The sequence below is a fragment of the Microchirus variegatus genome (assembly GCF_963457635.1).
Source record: "Microchirus variegatus genome assembly, chromosome: 8".
In the NCBI taxonomy this organism is placed as follows: Eukaryota; Metazoa; Chordata; class Actinopteri; order Pleuronectiformes; family Soleidae; genus Microchirus; species Microchirus variegatus.
The window spans coordinates 14,306,241-14,328,980 of record NC_139809.1 but is presented as its reverse complement, the minus strand read 5'-3'; the positions used below and the strand labels follow the sequence as shown (position 1 = coordinate 14,328,980).

Here is a 22,740-nt window from a genome sequence, read left to right as displayed (position 1 = left end):
TCATGTGTCATACATGTATATTTATCCATCAAAAGTGACAATGTTGGTTAATTTCAGACCAAAGCAATCAATAAATGTGTGGGAAAATACGCTTAAAGGAGACATTGTGCACTTTATTGCTGTGCATGTGCGGTAGAAAGTGCTGTGAGCATTTTCTTTGAAATGGAACAAGTTTACACAAACTTGTCTTGTATGCCAGAGAGAGAGAGAGAGAGAGAGAGAGAGAGAGAGAGAGAGAGAGGGACAGCAGTGTGCAGCATGTTGCGTCTGGTCTATACAGAGGTAATGAAGGGAATTGCGTCAGTGGCGCATGCAAGGCAGACTTGAAATGCGCTCGATCTGGCCAGGCGGATGAAAGTAGAGGCGCACTGTGGGGAGAGAGGAAAAAGTTCTCAACAAGGAGAGGCAGGACGACTCTTACGGAGCCCCTGCAGTCTCACTGTTTTATGCCTCGAACAGACTTTCCCTGCCACCCTTTCGCCTTTTCACTCTGCAACGCTGCTTTTGCGCTTCCGAGAGAGAAATCCCACTTTTTGACTTAAGCGAAAGCACCAGCACCATGGAGCTGCTCTGCCTCGAAATGGACACCATCATACGAGCTCGTCCCGATCCCAACCTCCTGTGCGATGACAGAGTCCTGCAGAGCTTGTTGACCATAGAGGAGAGATTTCTACCGCAATATTCCTATTTCAAAGGCGTCCAGAAAGATATTCAGCCGTTTATGCGGAGGATGGTCGCTACGTGGATGTTGGAGGTATATCGAAAAACGCCGAGTGCTGAAGTCTTAGAGGCTTTTTTTTTTTTTTCATTATATCCGTGCTCGACTTGATTTGTTTTCATCGCTGCTTTTCGCTGAGCTCCGTTTGCAATTTATGGACAGCAGATGAGAGTCGCAGCTCTCCTTTCCTGACTGTTTATCCCTCACATGAAACCAAATGTGTCGTTTTGCTGTTGTTTCTTGCGCATGTTTTTAAAAGTCCGCTCGCGAACGACCGCGTTTTAAAGTGCGGGCATGCGATCTCAGTGACAGCGCAGAATTCCCCTTTAAAACACCGCACTTTTGCGCGTGTACACGCTGCCTGTTGATCCTTTTAATGTTATTATTTTAGATTGCCGGAATATTTCCATGCACACGTATGCACTCCCCCCAATGCAATGCTGCGCTGCGCTACTTCCATCGCCATGTTGGTTTTTTACAGGAGCGCTTGTGCGTTTTAAGAGGACTTTACAGTGTCATAAACGCAATAACAGCGGTTAAAGCCCATCGGCATTGACAGAGGAGGCTCTTGTGTGTCCGCGGAATACACGAATGATCACAAAAAGCGTTGGCAACGTTTGCGGTATCTGTTTTAAATGTCGGAAGGGGCGAGGGCCTTATCGCTCCTGTCGTCTTCCCCCCGTCGCATTGCCTCACGCTGGAATTATGTTCGATTTTTGTCACTCGGTCGAATATTTCTCCCCAACAGCGACATGTAAACAATCCCGAGGCTTTGCGCTTTATTTTCATGTCATTAATGTCCGTGTCCGAGCCACCGGAGAATTTTAATTAATTTTTGAAATAAACACATCGCCTCGGCGGTGACGCACACTATTCCAACCTCTTGCTACTTGGCTTTAATTTTGACATTTTACTCCTATTTACCGCGTGTACATTTGGATACGAATGGTCGGGTCTGATGTGGAAAGCCCCCCCGCACATTATGGTGTGAAGAAAAGCGCTCCAGATAATTTATTTATATTTTTAATTATTTTATGAAAATATGACGACTGTAGAAAAAGTGAGTTTCCGTATATGCAGCGCTGTCGGGGTGTTTTTGGCTCGACTGTTTTCAGGACTTGAATTCATTTCTTAGTCAATGAGCTGCAGGAATGTGACTATTGACGCTATATGTTTGCGACTTATTTCAGTCTTTGCAATAAATTATCTATTTTGAATTAAATTATGATGTCGCAACCGATTAGGGCTGGGCGCAAAATCTTGGCCGGGCCCCAACTCTTGTGTGTCATTGAATTTATATGTGCTCTTTATGTAATTAGATGTTTGTTTCGTTTGATAATAAACCTATTATATACAGTTCTTGATGAGGGGGGGGGGGATACGTCAGGGTCCTGTGCTTAAACGTGGCTGTGCTGTCTGTTCTCAGGTCTGTGAGGAGCAGAAGTGCGAGGAAGAAGTTTTTCCCCTGGCCATGAACTACTTAGACAGGTTTTTAGCCGTGGTACCCACCAAAAAGTGTAACCTGCAGCTGCTGGGAGCAGTCTGCATGTTTCTTGCATCCAAATTGAAAGAGACTCGTCCATTAACTGCAGAGAAGCTCTGCATCTACACAGATAACTCCATCAGACCACAGGAGCTGCTGGTAAGCAACATTTTTGTTCTGCAAAAACTCAACATATGAGAGATTCATGACATGTTTTCTGCACACTTATTGTGACGGTTGTTTTATTATTGCATTTTGATTTCAAGGTGAATAGAAATGGGAGCATTCCAGCTTTAAATATCACATATGCTGTTCTCATTTCACCAAATCTGCTGTCATCAAAGATCCATGAAGAGCTAAAAAAAATAAAAAAAAAATAAAAAAAAAAAAAAGCTCCTGAGTGGATTGTTCCACAAGAGCTCCCTTTACTGTACAAGACCCTCTGGACTCTTACTGTACCCATCCAGTCTGTGCAGTGGTCTCCATCGCCATCTAGTGGTAGATATTTGCATAGAGCAACGAGGTCAGCTTGAACCCCAGCCAAAGTTCTGACTCTGTTCCTGTCAGGCTTACAGAGGGAGACACACAGGGAAAGTCAAGTTTGCCTTTTACAGAGTGAGCTTTCACCCCCCCATAAAAAAAAGAAATAACCCTGGATGCAGACACTTCTGATATGATGTCACGCCGGGTTATTTCTCACTCTGGATGAATAAATATTGCAAACCATAATGTGACGCGAGGTCAGAGCGGGACGTAAATGTCACTCCTCTGCGTTCCTATTTATGTGATAAGGCTGCGTTGGCATGATAGCGCCAGATGCTTTCGCCGGTGCACGCCAATTAATGAAGCCAGATTGGCGTCACAGATAAGCATTTCCACACTGTGCTGGTGTGGTGGTTCTACATAAACATTCCTTCTCGGTAAACAACAACCAATCCCACCCATGTTGTGAAAGAGGCCACATATTATGATTCAGACGTGGCTGATGTTTGTGGGTCTGCCTCTTGCTGGGCTGACTGACTGAGTGGCGGCTCTACCCGCTGGGCTGATTGCTGCAGTGTATATATACTCCGGGTTCTTGTACGGGCATCTGTTGGGTTTTGTTGGCTCTTGTGACGGTTTCCTGGAAAAAAAAAAAACATTTGTGCCTCGTGAATGTTCAATTCCTCTTCACCCATGTCTTCAATGTGGAATAATACAGTTGTGCACGTGAACAGAAAGCGCGATTTAAAACAAAGCGGTTGCACTGTGAGCCCCGAGGTGAGGTCACGTAAAAAGTGCACGGAGCTTAAAGCCGCTGCAGTGACTCTGTCTGTCCTACCTTTATGTGCACTGTGTGAAGACAAAGCCTTGACTGCTTGAACTGGTTTGCTGAGGCCTCTCCTCTCTGCTGTTTCTGTATAAGGCAGTATTTTGGCTCGCATGCAGATACAGGAAACAGAGATCAGCTGCTCAGGGCATGTGATCGTTTTTTTTTTGTTTTGTTTTTTTTTTCGTCCTCATCTTTGGTAACAATTTCTGGTAAAGAGAACCACAAAGTTACACAGAATATGTGACCAGAGGAAGGCAGTAGAAGGAAGTGGGTGCCTTGCCTTGCCTTTCTGCCACTCTGTCAGCACAGAGCCTGTGTTGCAAGGTCTTTGCTGTACGTTTGCATGCTGACATTGATGCAAAAGGCTATCAGAGCTGAAGGTGATTTGCATGTGATCAGAAATTTAGACACCACTTTTTAGAGAGAGATTTATTTCTCCTTGAAATCAAAAGTGCAATCAGAAAACACACAGGGCTTTAAAATGAAAGGGGGTCACTGAGCTGAGGTCAGTGGCAGCCATGTTGAATTGTCTCATGACTGAGTCCATGTGCACTCTCTCTCTCGCTCTCTGAGAGAGGAAAAATGAAGAGTATCCATCGTCCTAGTCACAAGGCTCGCAGTCCGGAACACAAACCACAAAATATTTTCCCAAATTAGTCACCAGCTCTTCCGTTAATCACCTTCTCTGGGAAGTGAAAGTTTAACAATACCCTCTAAGAGAAGAGAGCGCCACACCTAGTGCCCTCCCCCAAACACACACACACACACACACACACACACACACACATTGCGCACTCGTCTTGTATTATGTATCAGATTTTCCCAAGACGCCCACATGCACTTTGATTTGTGACGTCGAGAGCAGGTTTCACATCAGCTCAGGATCGCGCGTCATGTCGTAAAAAAAATGAATCAAAACAAAAAAAAAAACCTCTCGCTCGTCTTTAGTACCTGACGTTGTTTATGAGCAGAATGTGGAGTGCACTTTCTTTTATGTAGCAAAGAGCTTTAGTAGAAGCCAAACACTGGCTGCATTAAAGGAAATAATCCCATTTTCTGCGGTAATATACAATGAACGGGAGGCTTTAATAGTTTAAATAAATGAGTGATTGAGTTAAGAGATTAAACTTTTTTCTTTTCTTTTTTTTTAAAGATAATATGCTTTTATAGCTGATCCTGGCTCGACAGGCACAGACTTCCTGTCCATACTCTCCACACATAAGCCTCGACACACACTCTGCAGAGCCTCTGGTGGGCCTCTTTAGGAAAGTCCCCAGATGCCAGACAGACAGTCGGGGAGGGAGACAGTGTTGTGAGGTCACCTGGGTTGGTGGCGCTGCTGCTGCTGCTGCTGCTGCTGCTGCTGCTGCTGCTGTTGCAGGCTTTGGCCAGCGCCCGAGTCTAATGCAATAACAATAATGCTTAACATCCACACACTGGCCACCGTTACAGGGGCCAGGGGCCCCCCACAGAGCCTTGCAGTTCGACCGGCTGAGCCACTGCAACCGTGTCTCGTATGTAAATATGTGGTTTTTGACTTTGTGTCACTTAAGCATTTTTTTCTCATTTTGGGTCAAACTCTCTCTGCCCCTTCCCTCTCTCTCTTCTCTCTCTCTCTCTCTCTCTCTCTCTCTCTCTCTCTCTCTCTCTCTCTCTCTCTCTCTCTCTCTCTCTCTCTCTCCAGGAATGGGAACTGGTGGTGTTGGGGAAATTGAAGTGGAACTTGGCAGCAGTGACACCAAATGACTTCATTGAGCACATTGTGAGGAGGCTGCCGCTGCCCGAGGATAAGCTGGCACTTATTCGCAAACATGTCCAGACCTTCATCGCCCTCTGTGCCACAGGTAGGACACAGTGCGGGCTAATGTCACAAATGTTATTTTTGTTATAATATGAGCTGATATTTGTCCTATTTTTTCAAAAACATGATGACCCAACCTATCAAAAGTCCTCCTCGCTCCATAATTTGTAGTAAAACAGCTGTGTTTGCAGCCGTGACCCTCAGTCACTTGTGCAAGATGCATTACCCCTGGGGGGGGGGGGCACAATATTACGCCTAAGAAAAGCATCAGTGTCATGGAAGGACGTTTAAGCGTCGGACTCTCCGGTCTGATGTGCATCATCTGTCTTCTCCCTGGCTGGTATGTGGTCATGTTTTAGAGGCATATCAGTGGCAGTCGCAGAGCATCCAGTGACACTTCAAAGAAGACTGTGCTTGGTTGAGGGGCATTCCCATGTCGCATCAGGTCGAGAAGAGCAATGGACAGGGGAGGAGGGGTGTAGGCGGGAATGCCATTGTCTTTCTGCTCTTGAGGTGAATTGTTCCTTGGAGATCAAACATCCAGGAACGAGGAGCCCTAAACTTGATCTGGAGAGACGGCTCGGTCGAAGGCAGCGAGAGAGAGAACAGAGCAGTTGGGGGGGGAAAAGCCAGAGGAGTGTATTGTTTTTGCACTGGCAATTCTAAGGCATGTCATGTTTTCATATCTCTCCTCCCCCTTTTCCCCCACAACCAGCTTCTCACGCCTCCCCACCCTACAGCTGGAGGACATGATAGCTTTCCCATGTTGAGTTCCCATGTTGAGATTCTCTCTATAGGGCAGGTTTCTCCTGTTTGACGTTAGGAGACTTCTTAACACGTAATAATCAGACGAATCCACCGTTGAGAGGTTATCTGCCGTGATGTCGTGCAGTGACCCCATCAGCAAACACCAGCAGCAGCTTCCTCCAATGCTAACTGCAGCCTCTTTCATGGGAAACGACTCCTTGTGCTGACATCATTCACAGGAGTGTGTTTATAGACAGATGAGTTGAAACGAGGGAGGTGACAGGTATTTAAAACACAAAGGGATGGAATCCTTTTTGCGCTGATTGTGCAACGGACAGGAGAGGGTGAGAAAAGTTGGCAACCAAAGTTCACGTTGAAGGGAAAACGCCTCTCTTTTTTCCTCCCCTTTTTCTCGTTCGCCTCCACTATCGCTTGCTCTTTTCCTCTCTTCTCCTCCTCCTCTTGTCTTGCCCCACATCTCTCACCCCTCATTTTGTGCCAGCGGAGTAATGTGTGGAATGACAGCGCGTCAGTGATCGGACCAATTCCCAAAGCAACATTGTGAAACGCTCAGCGTGCACTTTGTCCTTAATTGCTTCAATGAGGCAGTGGAAATAAATTTACGAGCCTCCAGGAGTCGTCCTCCTGACATTGTGTTTTCAGAGGAGAGGGAGACTTTTCTGGAGTTAGCGCTGGATTAGCAACAGGCCATTTATCCGTGTATACTCTCTTCAGACGTGTATCCAGGCAAACAGAGAGCGAGGGCAAGACAGAGAAAGAGGGAGCGTGAGTGAGTCAACAATTTGGTGCATCTGAACTGTCTCTGGGAATCCGAAACCTCATTTGCGGAACGTTCCCAGCCGTAAATCTCTGGGGGGGTTTATCTGCTGAGAATCCTCCTTGAGCGAAGCTTGAGAAGGTAAAGGCGCGGCGGCGGCGGCGGGTAGAAGGAGGAGATACTCTCAGGAGGATTTACATTTGCAAGACGTTTGACAACGGGGTCACCTGTGGCCTTCCTATTTCATACAGACCATTCAACGCCGCCACTCCCACCACTGCTGCCCCTACACTGAAAAAAAGAAAACACACATAAAACCACGGCTCTCTGTTTTCAAGGGAACAAGAGGGAGAAGAGGAGAAGTGGAGAATAAGGCCTCTCATTCCTAATGGCTCCTCTCTTTTGATGAAACAGTTCCGTTCGAGCCACTCGGTGGGATTTTGTCAGGTGGCGCAGGCTGGCTCTGTATTAATTAATAACATTGGCTGGTCCATTCACAACTATGCAAATGGCTCGGGGGGCTCAGCTAGAGGCTGAGAGAAAGGAGACAAAAGGCCTGGCCCTTACATTTCATATGCAGAGCCATGCGAGGGTCAGCGCTGCGGGGCCACTTGATAGGAAACACCAGCGCTTCCCTCAGGCAGGCCGCCGGATAATAGCCCAGAAACAAGCTCATTAAGGGAGATTATGAACCTCCATTCCTACACACAGACACCAAGCACTCCGAGCTTCCTCTTCCATTATTATTCAATTGAAGTAAAGTGGGAGAATAGATGGGGTGCATGGGGCAGACAGATGCACCCCAAGCTGTCCTCTGCAGTCATTCAGCGCCGTCTTCGTGCCATATTGGAGGAGATTATGGTCTATACTTTTCTTCCTTTTTTTTTTTTAAGAAAAAGCAGCTCGCTGTAATGGTATGCATGGAATGGTGACAATAGTTGTAGAAGTTGACCAAAAGAAAACTGGATCAGGGCCAACGTTGCTGCTCAAGAGAGGGGAGCGTCGATTGTGCCCGGACGACACAATGACGATTCTGATACAAGTGTAGGTATAAATAATGAGTGATTTAAGTCACAGAGAGTGCGTGTGCTTTTATCTGTGAAGAGTGTTTGATTAATGTTTTTCCCCTGGTATGTGGGGTTGTGTGAAGTAATTTGATGATTAACTGGTTAGTTTCAACTAATGATTCACTAAATAACAAACCTGAAAGGGGGTCAAGCGTTGGTCTGAAGGCGTCACTTTACCGTGGAATACGCTCTTTGTGCTGCATTTGTGTTCTATTTTTTTACAACTTCGAACCAGAAATGAAAGTTGGATCATATTTTTGAGTAAGAGTCCGCCCGCTTCCCGAAAAGTTGAAAGCACCACAGTCAAACAAACACGCGCTTCACTTTTACGCAACAGTCACCGCCCGAATATGATTCACACATTCTGGATGTTAGGTTTCACTTTGTCCAGAGGCAGGAATGCTTCCTCATAGCTTCCTTTCCAAGTGGCTGCTGCTGCTGCTGCATGGTGAATCTCCCTGCAGGCTCAGCCCCAGCATGCGAGAGATGAATGATTCATCTCAGATGTGGTCAATGAAAAGGTTGTCGCTGGTGTTTGTTTACACGAAGACGCTGCCTTCATGTTCGGTGAGTCAGAACCCCGACAAATTAGCCTACCGCATCCGACTAAATTATCATCCCTCATCGCCGAGTCCGGTCTGCGTGCATCATCGACGGATGAAGCAGGAAGGCACTTCCTGACAGTGTGTGCCTAGAAATGTGTAATGGGCTGAATCACCGAGTGGCACGTCCTGAGTCTCCCTCCCACGTTGACCTCACTCTTAAGTCACGGCAGAAACACAGAGGGATGGATTTCTTCTTCTTTGAATTCTCACCCTTAAAGGACTTCTATTATACCCTATTTTATCCAAATAGAATATAATGTGGCATAGCTCCAGCAGCTAACAGCAGTTAGCATTTGGAAAAGCCATCATTTTCCGACTCTATCGGGCACATTGCCGTCATATATAAAATGTAAATACTCATCCTATGGAAGTTTGTGTAGAACTCTGTGCTGCACTGTGGAGCCAAGACTAAGAACACTTCGCAGATTTCCGATCTTCCGGACACTATTGCCCTCGCCTGCACTCTCGCGTTTTTTAGGCACAAAGCGGAGCTCCGCGAGACAACAATTCCAGGAATTTATCAGTCTGATGTCAGATTGCGTGCGGAAGTCAACATCGCGTGTTTTATCACCTGTACTTAGACTGCGGCGGACCACAAAAACATGACAGAGTCATCTTTTTTCACACTTTGCCGACTCATAGGGCCTCCAAACGTATACACGTCAGCCTTTGCCACGACACAACAGTGTCACTCAACGCACCTTTTTGAATATTTAACCCAAGGCTCAAACGCAGTTACCAGTGCAGAAAGAGTGAACTCTAAACTGCCTGTGATCCAAATCTGTATGCTCCTCATCACCCCAGTGCCTCAAGGCTGCAGCTGTGACAGTGGAGGTGATGGAGCAAGGACTTTGAGGATTGTCACAAGGTGCTACCATTGGGGAGGAAAATGCTGTTTTCTGGGGATAACTCGTGAATGACAGCCTGGAACACGAGTCCAGTTTCTTCTTAATCTGTGATTTCTTCCCTTGTTACGCACAGAAGAACTGCTCAAATACATTTTGGGGGTAGTTGTTGTTGTTGTTTTGTAGGTATCGGTGGACCTGAGTCTGTTTTGACTACGAGGTCGTGTTTTACTTCATGGTAAAAGTCACTGTATGCCAGTTTCAAAAAGGATGTTTGTTTTTGGCCTTAATCAGTCAGCGGGCCGAGGTTTGCTCGTAATGCTGCTCGTTTAATAAACAAGGTCAATAAGAGCTACATGTATAGAATACAAGACCCTGATTTATAGCACCGGAGTGAGCGGAGAGTGGGTGAAAAGGAGAGGTGTTTTTCTCTCCTTTTTTGGCTGTTGTTCAACTTTCCAGCTTTAATTAATTTACAAGTTTAATGTGCATACTGTGAATAGCAGCCACCCAGGAGGAATGGGCCATGTAGGGAAGCAGACTGTGTGACCAGAGGCCTGAGGATGAAGTTTCATGGGGTAGGAACATGGAGGAATGGAGACGAGGGGGCACACGGAGGAGAAAGGGCCATTGAAGGGGGTGAGAGGCGTGCAGGCCAGGCCAGCCAGCCGCTGCTCACAGGGAGCTTTCCATCGCAGGCGTCCCCACTCAGCTACATACACTGTTTATCCTCAACATGAATATCAATGAGGGCCTCCTAAAATACGGCCATTCTTCCCCCCACATGCAGCAGCCACCAGGCCGGAGTGTTAGCCCGCATCAGCTGCACGCGCTCGTCCTTGTTCTGCTACAGACCTGTCTTGTTTCGAGTGCGAAAAATCAGCTTGCTGCCCACTGCCCCGACACTCAGCGCTCCCACAAACCTACAGCTATGCTGTGTGTGTGCGTGGTGTGTGTGTGTGTGTGGTGTGTGTGTGTGTGTCCGTCCGCCGTCCACTGCATCTTAAAACATGTAGGAATGGCTTCATTGTTTGCCGCCCTGTGTCTCTGAGGCGTCTGCCTCCATGCCTGTCAGCCTGCACTCACTGCACACATACAGTAAATCCATGTATGCCTTTGTCCTCTTCCCCCGCTATAGAAACTTCTGCTCTTACAGCAGTGATGTAATGCTGGGGGGGCTTTGTGTGCTCTTTCCTCTTGGCTCAAGGTAGCCTTTAATAAATCGCCCCTTGGCAGAGGCCCAGCAGCTAACACAGGGGTGTATAATAAGTTCATTTATTTGTCAACACTGAGCCCACAAGATGAGAAAGCGCCTGGCTGTGCATGTTAAAAAGGCAGCGAGGGGGCTGCCTTTACAGCTATCAAAGGGCCTACCTCTTTGATTCCAGATAAAAAAAAATAAAAAATAAAAAAAAAGAGAGAGAAGGATGAAAAATCTCCTTCAGAGCCATTGCGTGCAGTTTGAATATGGCAATATGTTAATGTGAAGGCTGTTTCTATGCCTCGGCTGCCCACTCCTCGAGTCCATAGGTGGCCCAGGAAGAGAGGCATGCTTGTGGGGTGGGTGGAGGGGTTGAGGGTCACTGGAGGGCGACTCTTTTCTTCTTCCAAAACCTCACAAGGTTCTGGACACAGACTTAAAGAGTGATGTGCGGCTGGCGTTGTCTGCAACCTCTCCTCTCGCCACACAGCCCCCCCACCCCCCGCCCCCCCCCCCCCTCCCCCCCCGTCACCTTCTCCCCGCTGCCTCGTCGCCACACCATCCGTCCGTCCTTCTTCATCTTCCTGCCCCCTGTCGACCCCAGTTGCCACCCCCCACCTCCGTCCAGCCGCGGCCTTTGTCCGGCCTGTCTCGCTGAATTGTTATCAGCGGAGAGGGGAATGGATGCTGTGTCTCTCAATTGGGTGAAATGAGGTGATGACTCTGGACAATGGAGTCACACTCTTCTGCCTTCCCCTCTCGCAGGTCCACCACTCTATTAATATGCTAAAAGATAGGAGGGCCGCCAGTGCAAACCGCTGCCTGTTGCTGCAACAAAGCCTGGGGCATGTGTGCCATTCACTGCCCCCCCCCTCCTGTCTGAGCCGGCCATGTGTTGTCCAGAAAGAAAGAAAGGTAGAAGTTGAGCAAGAACAGAGAAAGCAGAGAGTGTGTGTGTGTGTGTGTGTGTGTGTGTGTGTGTGTGTGTGTGTGTGTGTGTGTGTGTGTGTGTGTGTGTGTGTGTGTGTGTGTGTGTGTGTGTGTGTGTGTGTGTGTGTGTGTGTGTGTGTGTGTGTGTGTGTGTGTTGTGAGGTGAAAAACTCGCGCGCTCTCTCTCTGTCCATCTCGTCTGTCTCCCTTGCCCTCGCTCTCCCCCTGTATGCCAGTTGCCTTGCCTTTTCGGGCTTCTGGCCCGTTCACAAGCTGTCTCATTTGCATTATGAATGACAGTGAGGGGAGCTAACAAGGTTATTGGTCTTTGAGACGCACGCCTGTGACCACACGTGGAAAAAGGACCTACAGCAGTGAGCATTGGCAGAGGCACTGAGCCTCTTTATTCCTCCCTTTCCAAGCGCTATGGGGCTTTTTTTCAGCGAGCACACGATTTACTCAGGAGATGGAAGAAAAGGGGCCGGGCTGGGGAAAGGGGGTCTGGAGTGGGGAGTGGGAGAGGGTAGTTGCTTTTCAGCTTCTTTACAAGCCAAGTGAACCCTCATTATCCAGGCCCGTGGTCATTAGTGAGCGCTGCGTTCAGGCCTGGTACAAAAGAAGGATTATTTATTAGCTGACTGCTAGATTACCAAATCATATTGTCTCTGGGAGGGATGTGTCTCTACTTTTTGTTGTTGTTGTTGTTGTATGGATCTAAAGTGTGATTTAGACACAGCACCAGGTGATAACAACAACAATGTAATCTATAATACCACTGAAAACTGACTCGAACCCTTTCCTCTTTCAGATTTCAGATTCGCCATGTACCCTCCCTCCATGATCGCCACAGGAAGTGTGGGGGCAGCGATCTGTGGCCTCCAGCTGGATTCAGCTGACCAGTCGCAGTGGGGCGACAGCCTCACAGACCTGCTGGCCAAAATTACAAACACAGAAGTGGTGGGTTTACTTTATTCTCCTCAGTCAAATGTCGATATATACGCTTACACAGAATTCCAGTTGTTAGTCACCGTTCAAGCTAAGAGCTTGGTACTACTTGTGTGGAAAACCTGGGGTGGGGATGTTTCTGAGTAATACGACTAACAAACAGGAGTTAATGCTCACTAGTATCTCTGCTGGCGTCGGCGAGGTGGTGTTCATGGTTTTTATCTGTGTACTAACTCAGCGATGATTCAAAGTCAAATCTGCCGTTTCTTCTTTACTTCCAGCGAACTGCTGCTATGAACTCATCTAATTACCGCACATGAGATTGTTATCTATTACTGCTAATAGTTAATGCACTGTTTGTTTTTTTAAAGGGAAAAATTACTATTTACACTACTGTTCAAAAGTTTGGGGTCACCTACACATTTTTTTGTGTGTTTTCCATTAAAGGTCACACTTTTATTCATCAAAAGAGTTGCAAAATGAATAGAAAATATATACATAAGACATTGACAAGATTAGAAATAATGATTTTTATTCAAAATAATAATTTTGCCCTTCAAACTTTGCTTTTTGCACAAGGGTTTTCTAACCATCCTAACGCCATTAGCAAACACAATGTACCATTAGAACAATGGAAATGGGCCTCTATACACCTATGTACATATTCCATTAAAAACAGACGTTTGCAGCTAGAAGAGTCGTTTACCACATTAACAAAGCATGGAGTGTATTTCTGATTCATTTAATGTTATATTCATTGAAAAAAAAACTGCTTTCCCTTCAAATATAAGGACATTTCTAAGGCACCCCAAACTTTTAAACAGTAGTGTATATAACTAACCAAGCATCATTAAGATTAAAAACCTCCTTTACAAGATCAAGACTCTCATCTTTTAAAAATCCTGGTTAAGAACTCGATACAGGAGGCAGGAATGCTGGTCCAGTAGCTGTGTAGCTGTCTGGGTACAGTGAATATTGTGGTGTCGGGTGAATCGAGTCCAAACACAGGCAGGGCCTCTCTGCTGACTCGGAGGGTGCCTGGATTTCATCACGTCGATGGGAGAGGGCCACAGCTTACGTTAGTTCACCGCGAGGCTGAGTAGGTGGGGAGAAAAACGGCACAGGGGTGAAGTTAGAGTGACACAGCGAGATGATAAGTTATTAAGTTTATTAGTCCCCGCGGGGGCGTTTGTCATCCGCCTTTGACTGATCCTAACCGTTGTGAGACAGCGGGGCAGCCTCAAGAGGCGGCGTCCAGGGACCAGCTGCAGGGCTGAGGCCGCCCGCCTTGGCACGAGAGCTCCTAAACGGCCAAAAAAAAAAAAACGATGAAAATGGCTCATAGTTAGTAACCGCAGACTTAATATAAACATGAACATTTGTGTTACTGTGTGCGCTGCTGCACAGGGAGCAAGATCAAAGGCCGCGACACTGATCCCAAGCCTCCGCCCTGGTATGTTAAAGTCTGTCCCAAAATGAGGGGAAGTAGGAGGAGGAGGAGGAGGAGGAGGAGGAAGAAAGCTGTTGAAGTGTGAAAAGGACACTGAGGGGGTGTCGTGCCTCCCTCGCGACAATCAGCCCTCTCTCATCTCCTCCTATGGTCTATAATGCATCACTGCTGGAAAGCATGGCTCCCTCTGGTGCGAGCTGTGTGAAGTCTCGCCCAGCAGCTGAGGAAAAACAAATAGCTGGCCTCAGCAGTACAGGGCCTCAGTGTGTGTTTTCTGCAGCAGAGGTCTTAGACTTGAGGGGAATTAAGTCGCTCTGTGTTTCTGTGATCGACTCCTCACATTCCTGGATTCAGACAAGCCGTGGCTCTTAGTAAACACGGGAGGCAAAGCAGAGGGCAACCTTCCTAATTCAACATATATGAGGGGGCTTTAGTGCGCGCCAACATACGCACGGAGTATCTGTTGGTTTAGAAGAAATTACATCAGATTCCTGCACCACTTTTGATGTAGGGGGTGGGGAAAAAAAAGTCTAGTGTAGTGGAGTGACTCAGTGTTAATGGCACAGTTTTTTTTTCACAAGATCATTTGACACCTTCGCTTCCCAAAAAACCCAAACAAAATCACTGTGACACTTCACCTCCTTAACTTGTCATCTGGGTGGCGCTTGTGCGAGTGCAGTGTAAACGCGAAACATTCATCATACTTTATTTGGCTGCTGCCTTCTGCGACGCTGGAGAGTAGCAAAATATGAAGGCAAAGCAAGTTCTCGCCAACCTCTGCACAGCTGCTGCTGCTTGCCAACAGCATCATGGCCAACGCCACCCCCTGGCACTCTGTTGGCATGTTTGGTATCCAGAAGCTGTGGTGGGTTTTTTTTTTCCAGATGGAAATGTGATATGGCCAAGTCACCATCTTGAGCAACTTGTGTTGAGAATGTGTTTTTTAGCCACTAATCCACCTGGTGTGGCCAGTGTTTGGGAAGTTTTAGTTTGAAGCGTGAAGGCCAAGTGTTGTCATTTTCAGCGATTGAAACAGGAAGTAGAGGTCAGAGGGAGGTTTAAAGGTTCTTCAACCATCACTTCCTAGATCTTATCGTTGTAACACTTAACACTTTTCTCATCTCTCATTCATCTTTTGTGTCTTTTGTGTCACGCGCTCGTCTGCGAGGCAGGATCTGTGTACGAAACAGAGGGCTCAAGACACCGGAAACACATTTTCCCTCTGTCCCCTTTCTTCCTGTTTTAATTCCTCTTTTTAATTGCTGTGGTTTCCACTCTGGCCTAACATCCTATCCTAGCTGCATATAGACGTGAAATGTCAATGTGATTTTTTTTTCTTCCTCTTTTATCATTATTATTATCAACAGTTAATGTGTTACAGAGCCAAAAAAACAAAAAAACAAAAAAACAAATGCACGCAACAAAGACTTATGAGGAAAGATTATCTCTGTGAACACGGCCTGTGGCGTCACCACTTGTGGTGTTTTCAGCACGCCGGCTAAAGAAAGAGAAAGGTCACATTCTGCGTTAGCGACTCGCGGAAACTCGAGTCATGTGGTGACTCCTTATTTTCCAGTGTCAGGCCCCACAGAGTCCTTGAAATCCGTACTGTATGTCGTGTGTGTGTGTGTGTGTGTGTGTGTGTGTGTGTGTGTGTGTGTGTGTGTGTGTGTGTGTGTGTGTGTGTGTGTGTGTGTGTGTGTGTGTGTGTGTGTGTGTGTGGGTGTGTGTGTGTGTGTGTGTGTGTGTGTGTGTGTGTGTGTGTGTGTGGGTGTGTGTGTGTGTGTGTGTGTGTGTTTGTTTCAGCTGTCTGACCACCAAGTCCTCCCAGAGTAGCTAACACTGTCTTCTGTGGTGAAAGTCGGCATTTAAAACACATTCCATGGCTTCACACATTTCTTCCTTTTGGTTTTGTCTGTCTGCATGACTCCCCCCCCCCCCATCCCCACACACCCCCTCACACCCCTCACTCTCCACCCCCTGCCACCAGTGTTTAACAAGATGCCCAGGAATAGGAAACATACATTTCAGTATTTGAAATGGCATCGTCGTGCAGAATAAAGATAAAGATGCTTTGGTTTATCTATGCGTCCTATAGCCAAATAGTTAAATGCTGTTGCCCCCCCACCCACCCCGGTATGCCAGTACCTAGCCTCTCTGAAAACATTAGCGGTGTTTCCAGTAGTCACACATTGAAGTCATTAGAGTTGCTCGAATAAAGCCCATGGGGCTTGGCATTGGATCCGAACTGCCGCTCTAAAGAGCATCAGAGATGGGGGGGTTGGGGGGTGCGGGTGTGTGGAGGGGTTGTCTTTTCAGAAATGAAGGAGTGCATTCTTGCGGTAAGACACAGGCAGTTCCTTAACATGTTCTGCGCTTTGCTTAATTTTCTCACAGGAATTGAGCTTTTTTTTTATGGCCAGTGTGGCACATGTTGGTGGGAAGATTCCGTGTGTGTGTGTGTGTGTGTGTGTGTGTGTGTGTGTGTGTGTGTGTGTGTGTGTGTGTGTGTGTGTGTGTGTGTGTGTGTGTGTGTGTGTGTGTGTGTGTGTGTGTGTGTGTGTGTGTGTGTGTGTGTGGAAGGGAATGAGTGGGAGTGTGTGTGTGTGGGTGTGTGTGTGTGCACACAAGCCCTTAGTGGCCAACCTCTGGAGGAGATTAAAGGACAGATGCTGGTCGGGTTTCCTCCACGTCAGGCTCGTTTGCTGGGAGAGAAACGTTCTCCCAAGGAAAGAAACAAACACCAGCCCAGATCAGTCAACATCAAATCAACTCTTGTGTGTGTGTGCATCATCGCTATGTATTAAACAAAGTTTAATACGTGGAATGGCCACCAGGGGGAGACTTTCAGGTCTTTTTCACTAGCACATGATGTCCAGTTTGTAAATGATCTTCCCGTTTACCATCCACTTCCTTGGTTGGAAGTCATTTTTCAACCTTATGACACTGTTAACCAACTTACCGTGATGCACTTCTCAGGTGATGCGAGGCCTCGGTTCGCACCACGTCGTGGCCTAGCGCCAGCACCAGACGCTAAAACAGTTTTAAAAAAAAGAACTCAAACTGTGGCCCATCAGGTTTAAATTAGCTGTGAATTATCAAGAATGTTTTCCCTGCGCTCCACAAGTGGTACACATTCATCCATCCCTCCGGCCATGCACGGTGGGGGCGCTCGAATCGGAAGCTCACAGACAGCAGCTGTCAATCACTGATTATTTATCGTCTATTTTCCCGTAAATGGGAACTATTGTGCTATTAAAAAAGACCTGGAACATGCGACTAAGATGCATTAAAATCCTCCTTTTCACATAGACTTCAATTCGACTAAAGGAGTTCCCTTGTCTTGGCTCTTAAATCCTTGTCTTCACTTTACAAACTGGACAACTATGTTAATGTATATACAGTGTATATACAGGCAGCTGTGCTGTGGTTGTGCTTCAGTATTTCACCACCAGAGAGCACTGTTAACTCCGTTTATAGCCCAGATGGGAACGTTCATATTATGAGTCTGTAACCTACTTTATCTTTCACGACTGTCACGCTGTTCCTCACCCCTCCAACAGTTTGACCTTTCTCTTCCACTCTTGCAAACAAACCATTCAGCACCCCTTTAACTGAGCCCTCCTCCCCTCCCCGCTCCCTCCCCTCCCCCCAGCGAGTTGCTCTCTATCCCCACGCTGCCCTGTCCCCTCCGTCAACCCTCCATCAGGGAAGGATATGAGGGCTCAGCACTGCTGAGAGGCTCCCGGTCCCAGGTGGATTCTCGGGTTGCCGCCGCGGCCCCTTTGATGGTGAAAGGCGAGCTGGTCCAGGGTTCAGATGGATCCCCCGCAGGCAGGCAGGCACACAAGACTGGCTCTCGTTAAAAAAGCACCACCTTTGTGTTCCCACAGGAGGTGGATGTAATTAACATAGCTTTAGTACTACCTGTGTTTTCAGCCGCGCTGTTGTCAAGGCGACGACTGTTTGGGTTTTGTGTGTGTTTGGTGGGATAGGTGTGTGTGTGTGTGGGTGGCTGGATGAAGGAGGCATCGGCGGGTGTGTTTGCACATGTGGAAGTGTGCATGAGAACTATAGGGGTGGTGTGTTCAGCGCTGGTGGACTGATGTCATGCTTGAGTCTGGTCTGTGTCTGGGCTCAGCCTTGGCAGGAGCTCTTAAAGACTTTTGTGGTCATTTAAACCCCCCCCCCCCCCCCCCCACCTAGTCTATACAGTACCCAGGGGCCCATGTGCTGCCACACAGGGGGGGCCCCTGGTTCTTCGGCATTAACTATAGTTTTTCAGATTGCTCTTGTTAACCATAATGACAGCCATATAAAGCAATTTCCCCTCTGAGAACATTGGAGCTATGTCTTTAAATGTGGATTGAACTGCGACTTTATTGCTAAGAGTCACCTATGGAAAGAAGTGGAGCATATTTGCTTTGTTCTTTATGAGAAAAGTATCAAATTGAAAGTGTTTTTACCCTAATGTTTCATTTCTTTTAGTGACAAAAACACTCACCAGTCAGTTTATTAGGTACACATGTTTCACTGCTTATTTGTGCAAAGATAACCAGCTGAAGTCACGTTGAAAGTGACCTCAAATCTTACAGCAGCACTTCATTCTGTGTCTGCAGAGTGTATGATTATAATCCCACTAATGAACTTTTTTTTCTTATTTGCCTCGCAGGATGTTCTCAAAGAGTGTCAGGAACAAATCGAGCGCGTGCTGGTGAGCAATCTGCGCGAGGGCCGGCAGCAGCAGCAGCAGCAGCAGCAGACGCAGAGAGGCCCCAGCGGCAAAGGTCTGGACGAGCTGGACCAGTCGACGACCCCGACAGACGTCCGTGATGTCAACTTGTGAACCAGCAGAGGGCATCGTTGCTACAGGATTTACAAACAAGAAAAAAAAGCGTCATGAAAAAAAAAAAACGAAAAAAACCCTCATGTTTTTCTTAAAAGCAGAAAAAAAAGAAGAAAAGAACAAAAAAACGTTTAAAAACACAAGCCCTTTAAATGAAAAAGAACAATGCTTGCTAGTTTTTTATGTAGATTTTCTGTTCTTCAAGTCCAAAACGCCTGCCCACAAAAGCGATTGTTTTTTTTTTTCTATGAGGTTCTCTCGTCTAAAAGCAACAAATTTGATTCAAGATGAAACTCTGTGGTGCCTTGGATATACAGAAGGGAAGCCAATCATATTTGCATTCTGCCTTTTGATTGTATAGTATGATCTTTAAATTATACTTAATAACCATAGCTTGATAATAGGTAGAAGTTGTGGAAAACTATTAAGAAATTATTGCATACGTGGGATCACAGTGGGGCTCGAGTCGTCGTCTTTTCTTTTTTGTTGTTGTTGTTTTGTTTCTCTCTCTATCTCCGTTTTGTTTGATATGAATATTATCACGATATAATATTTGTGTTTCCGCGTTCACACCGAGGTGTCGAGGATGAAAACGGACGGGAGGAGGCTGTGAGAACATTATGCTAAAAAAAAGTTTGGTGTGTCCCAATTCCAGCAGAAGAGCCTGGATTGTAATAATTAGTAGTAGTATTATTAATATTATTATTAATATTATTATCGGACATATTTTGGAACTGAGTAGTAGAGATCAATAAGCTCCTTTTTTTGTCAGGCTGCTTGTGTGTGCAAGCCTGTACGTGTGAGTGTGTGTGTGTGTCTGAATGGTGTATGTGTGTGTGTGTGTGTTGCGTGATTGCTACACGTGACCCTGTATCTATATATTAACAGTGTGCATCCTACGGCGTGAGGCACTTAAGCAGAGTTAAAGTCGTAGACTTTCGCAGTTCTACGTCAAAAGGTCGTACGGAGCGAGCGGAGGCTACTTTGTCCGTCGGTATGCGGAGGCGTCGGCGCTATATCACTGCCCTTCGTGCATTAACGGTGCGTCGTGGTTCATTGTTGGCCAACAATAAACCCATGTGCATGGAATATAACTGAGCGAGATAAAGATTTAGCAAAGGAGGATCATGGGCTAAGGGACTTAAGGGCCCTTATCGCTCTGGTTGTTGACTTAGAGGTCATTGTGAGGTGTTTGTTTTATTACTGCCATTCTGTCCGATGACATTATTACAGATACTTCGTTCTTTAATGCGCATTGTTACGATATGGTGTTTCCTTCGTTTTTTTTTTTTTTTTTGAAAAAGGCTGCTTTCGAGGAGTTGGAAAAAAAAAAACAGGTTTCTCGCATCATGATGGAGGGAGAAGTCTTGGAAGAAAGTGAGAGTCCCAACTGTGTCAGCTAAGCAGGGGAGGGAAGGAGTCGGATGAGACGGGGGACAGTGGTTCGGATAGGCAGGATCTTAGTGCTGCTGTGTAGGAGGATGTGGATGGAAGATGGAACACAAGACGCCCAATGGCCTCAGAGTAAAAATATCGAGCGTCTTTTTTTGGGGCGGGAATGGCAGACTTGCAGCCTGCAGTGACACCGGCTAAATGAAGCGGTTATTTTTGCTCTAGGTTTACGCTCAGGATGGAATGAGGAACCGTAACGAGCCGCCGCCGCGCGACGCGAGGATGAGAGGAGTACAGGATGAGAATATACTGTCAATGCATCTAGAGTCCCACATAGGGTTGTTTGCAGCTCCCCTATATGATTTCAATGGCAAAGCACTTTGAGAACATGCTCCCCAGGAGATGAGTAAAATGAAATGTGTTGGGTGGTAATTGGAGGTGAATGGATTATTTTTTTCTTTTTCTTTTTTTTCCTTGTTAGCCTTTTCTTTTGGTTTACTTTGTAGGGCTGGTTTCCCAAACATCAGACATACCCTTGTCAAAGCAAGAGTCAAATATATGTGTGTTTTTAAAAAAAATAATAATAATAATAACAGAGAGGACATTCCGATCAAACAAAAACAAAACATTCCGATTCCGAAAGTTGACGGACGGGGGGGAGGGGGGGGAGTCTGACCTGATAAATTCTAAAAAAACGCCAATATGAATTAGTACGCACAGAGATCACTGATCTGTGGGTTCTGATCTCGATTTTTTTTTTCCTTTTCACTTTGTCAAGAAATGAAAATATTTTGTTTTTACTTGAATTTTCCTTTTTTTTTTTTTCCTTTTTATTTATCTGTAACACAGCCACACACGGTCACACAGGTGGAAGCGAGGAGCTACAGCAGAGGGTGGTTGTAACATCGAATATTTGCACATGTTCTTCAGAGGGGTGGGGGGGGGGGGGCGATTTAGGGTGGGAGAGGGGGGGGCGACAAGGAGGATTGCATAGACCACCTTTACTGATGTGTGTTGCAGTGATTTTGGTCAGTTGATTTTTAATGGTGCTGGCTTTTGTCGTTCAGACTGATCGTCTGTCAGTGAATGCATCCGTCCCCTTGTGAGCTTCGCTGCTTCAAATCATTAGCAAAGGGGTGTTGTTGTTGTTGTTTTTTTGTTATTATCAGCCGGACAGACATCAGCACAAAGCAAAAGACAGATTCTTTTTTCTTTTTCTTTTTTTTTGAGTAGGACACAAGGCTTCAGCCACAGTAAGGTGTCTTTGACTTAATGCTTGACTTTTGTTTTTGTCATGACGGTATGTGACTTTGCTGAGTGTGTGTTTGTCAGACTGAAGAAAATGTGGGGATCTAATGTTTTCGTGATGTTTTTCAGTAAAACTGGGGCAATCTATTTGACACATTTGCCAAAACATCCCTGTATGAATATTTGATATGACCCCCCTTCATTTTTTGCCTCTGTTCGTCTGATGTAAGCTCTCTCCCAAACTTAATGGTTGTGATTTTTCTTTTACTTTTTCTTTTCTTTCCTGCAATTTGTCGTTGCATGTGTTATATATTTGAGACCACCTTTACAATTTGTGTTTGATATATTTTATGGGGTGACCAGACCCGCAAAAGGGTTTTTCTAAGATTTAGAGATACTGTATTCCAAAGTGAAGAGAGGACCGAGGAGGAGGTGTGAAGACATCAAGAAAAAAGTGTCAATATTTTTATTGAGTTATTGTTGTCTTTTTGCGCTGCTAAAAGCTATGAATTTGTTTCATTTATACAAAAAAAAAAATAACATTACCTAGTCGTGATGTGTCACTTGAGTGTGCTGCTATTTTATAAACATTTGTATTATAATATAATTATTTTACTGCTTAAGAGATACATTCAGAAAAAAAAAAAAAAAACGAAGTAGATGGTGATAGAAGAACATGAAATGAGTACTCGACTGGAAATGTTCTTTGTACAGTTTGACAGTTTGCTTAGATAGCATGTCTCCTTACCCTACCCGTCCCACCTTTTATTTTTATTTTTTATCTTATTTTTGCTCTCCTTCTTCAGTCACATTCTACATCAGTGGTATTTCCTATACCTCAGGATTACTGGACAAAATCACAACTCACAAATTCATTACCTATACCTCTACAGTTAGGGAGCCTGGGACGCAGGAGATAGAAAACAAAGAAAAAAAGCGGATTAAATCCCACTGTTTTAGTGGGGGAAACAACTTCGGGGAAAATATGTGAGGCTTCCACTTGGACTTAACGTATATTGGAGGGGGGCTACGACAACACGGCAACGTTTTCACGAGGTTTTTAATCCTCTACATAGCTCAGACATGTTTTTTTTTTTGTCATGTTGACGCTTACTGTTGATTTGTTGTGTGTGAACGAGGGGAAAAGACAGCATTCCTATGATGGCCAAAGTCCAGTTTGTGCTTTATACAACCGTAATCATTCTGAATGTCACGTCAATATGGATTCTGTATGTGAAAACAAAAGAAAAAAGAAAGATATGTTTTGGTCTGAAATAACGTGTGTTTGCCACCATTGTAACTGCCGCAAAATAATGGCCGGGTTGTCATGTCCAACCATAAATATTCTGATATCTGGAAGTTTCAATGGTGC

The 22,740-nt window shown here is 45.8% G+C and overlaps 1 protein-coding gene across 1 annotated transcript; it reads left to right on the top strand.

Annotated features, from left to right (window-relative positions):
• The first annotated feature begins 441 nt into the window (after positions 1-441).
• Positions 442-18,931, top strand: ccnd2a (cyclin D2, a). The gene is made up of 5 exons (XM_083894199.1): positions 442-754; positions 2,145-2,360; positions 5,198-5,357; positions 12,296-12,444; positions 18,555-18,931. The coding sequence occupies exons 1-5, from the start codon at positions 560-562 to the stop codon at positions 18,726-18,728; spliced, it is 894 nt and encodes a 297-aa protein (XP_083750325.1). The 5' UTR covers positions 442-559; the 3' UTR covers positions 18,729-18,931.
• The last annotated feature ends 3,809 nt before the right edge of the window (positions 18,932-22,740 follow it).

What these genes read in the sequence shown, in the direction of transcription:
- ccnd2a (XM_083894199.1), top strand. Translation starts at nt 560, where the DNA reads ATGGAGCTGCTCTGCCTCGAAATGGACACCATCATACGAGCTCGTCCC. An exon ending in TCGCTACGTGGATGTTGGAG is followed by an intron (nt 755 to 2,144) that starts GTATATCGAAAA and finishes GTCTGTTCTCAG; the next exon opens with GTCTGTGAGGAGCAGAAGTG. An exon ending in AAATTACAAACACAGAAGTG is followed by an intron (nt 12,445 to 18,554) that starts GTGGGTTTACTT and finishes TTTGCCTCGCAG; the next exon opens with GATGTTCTCAAAGAGTGTCA.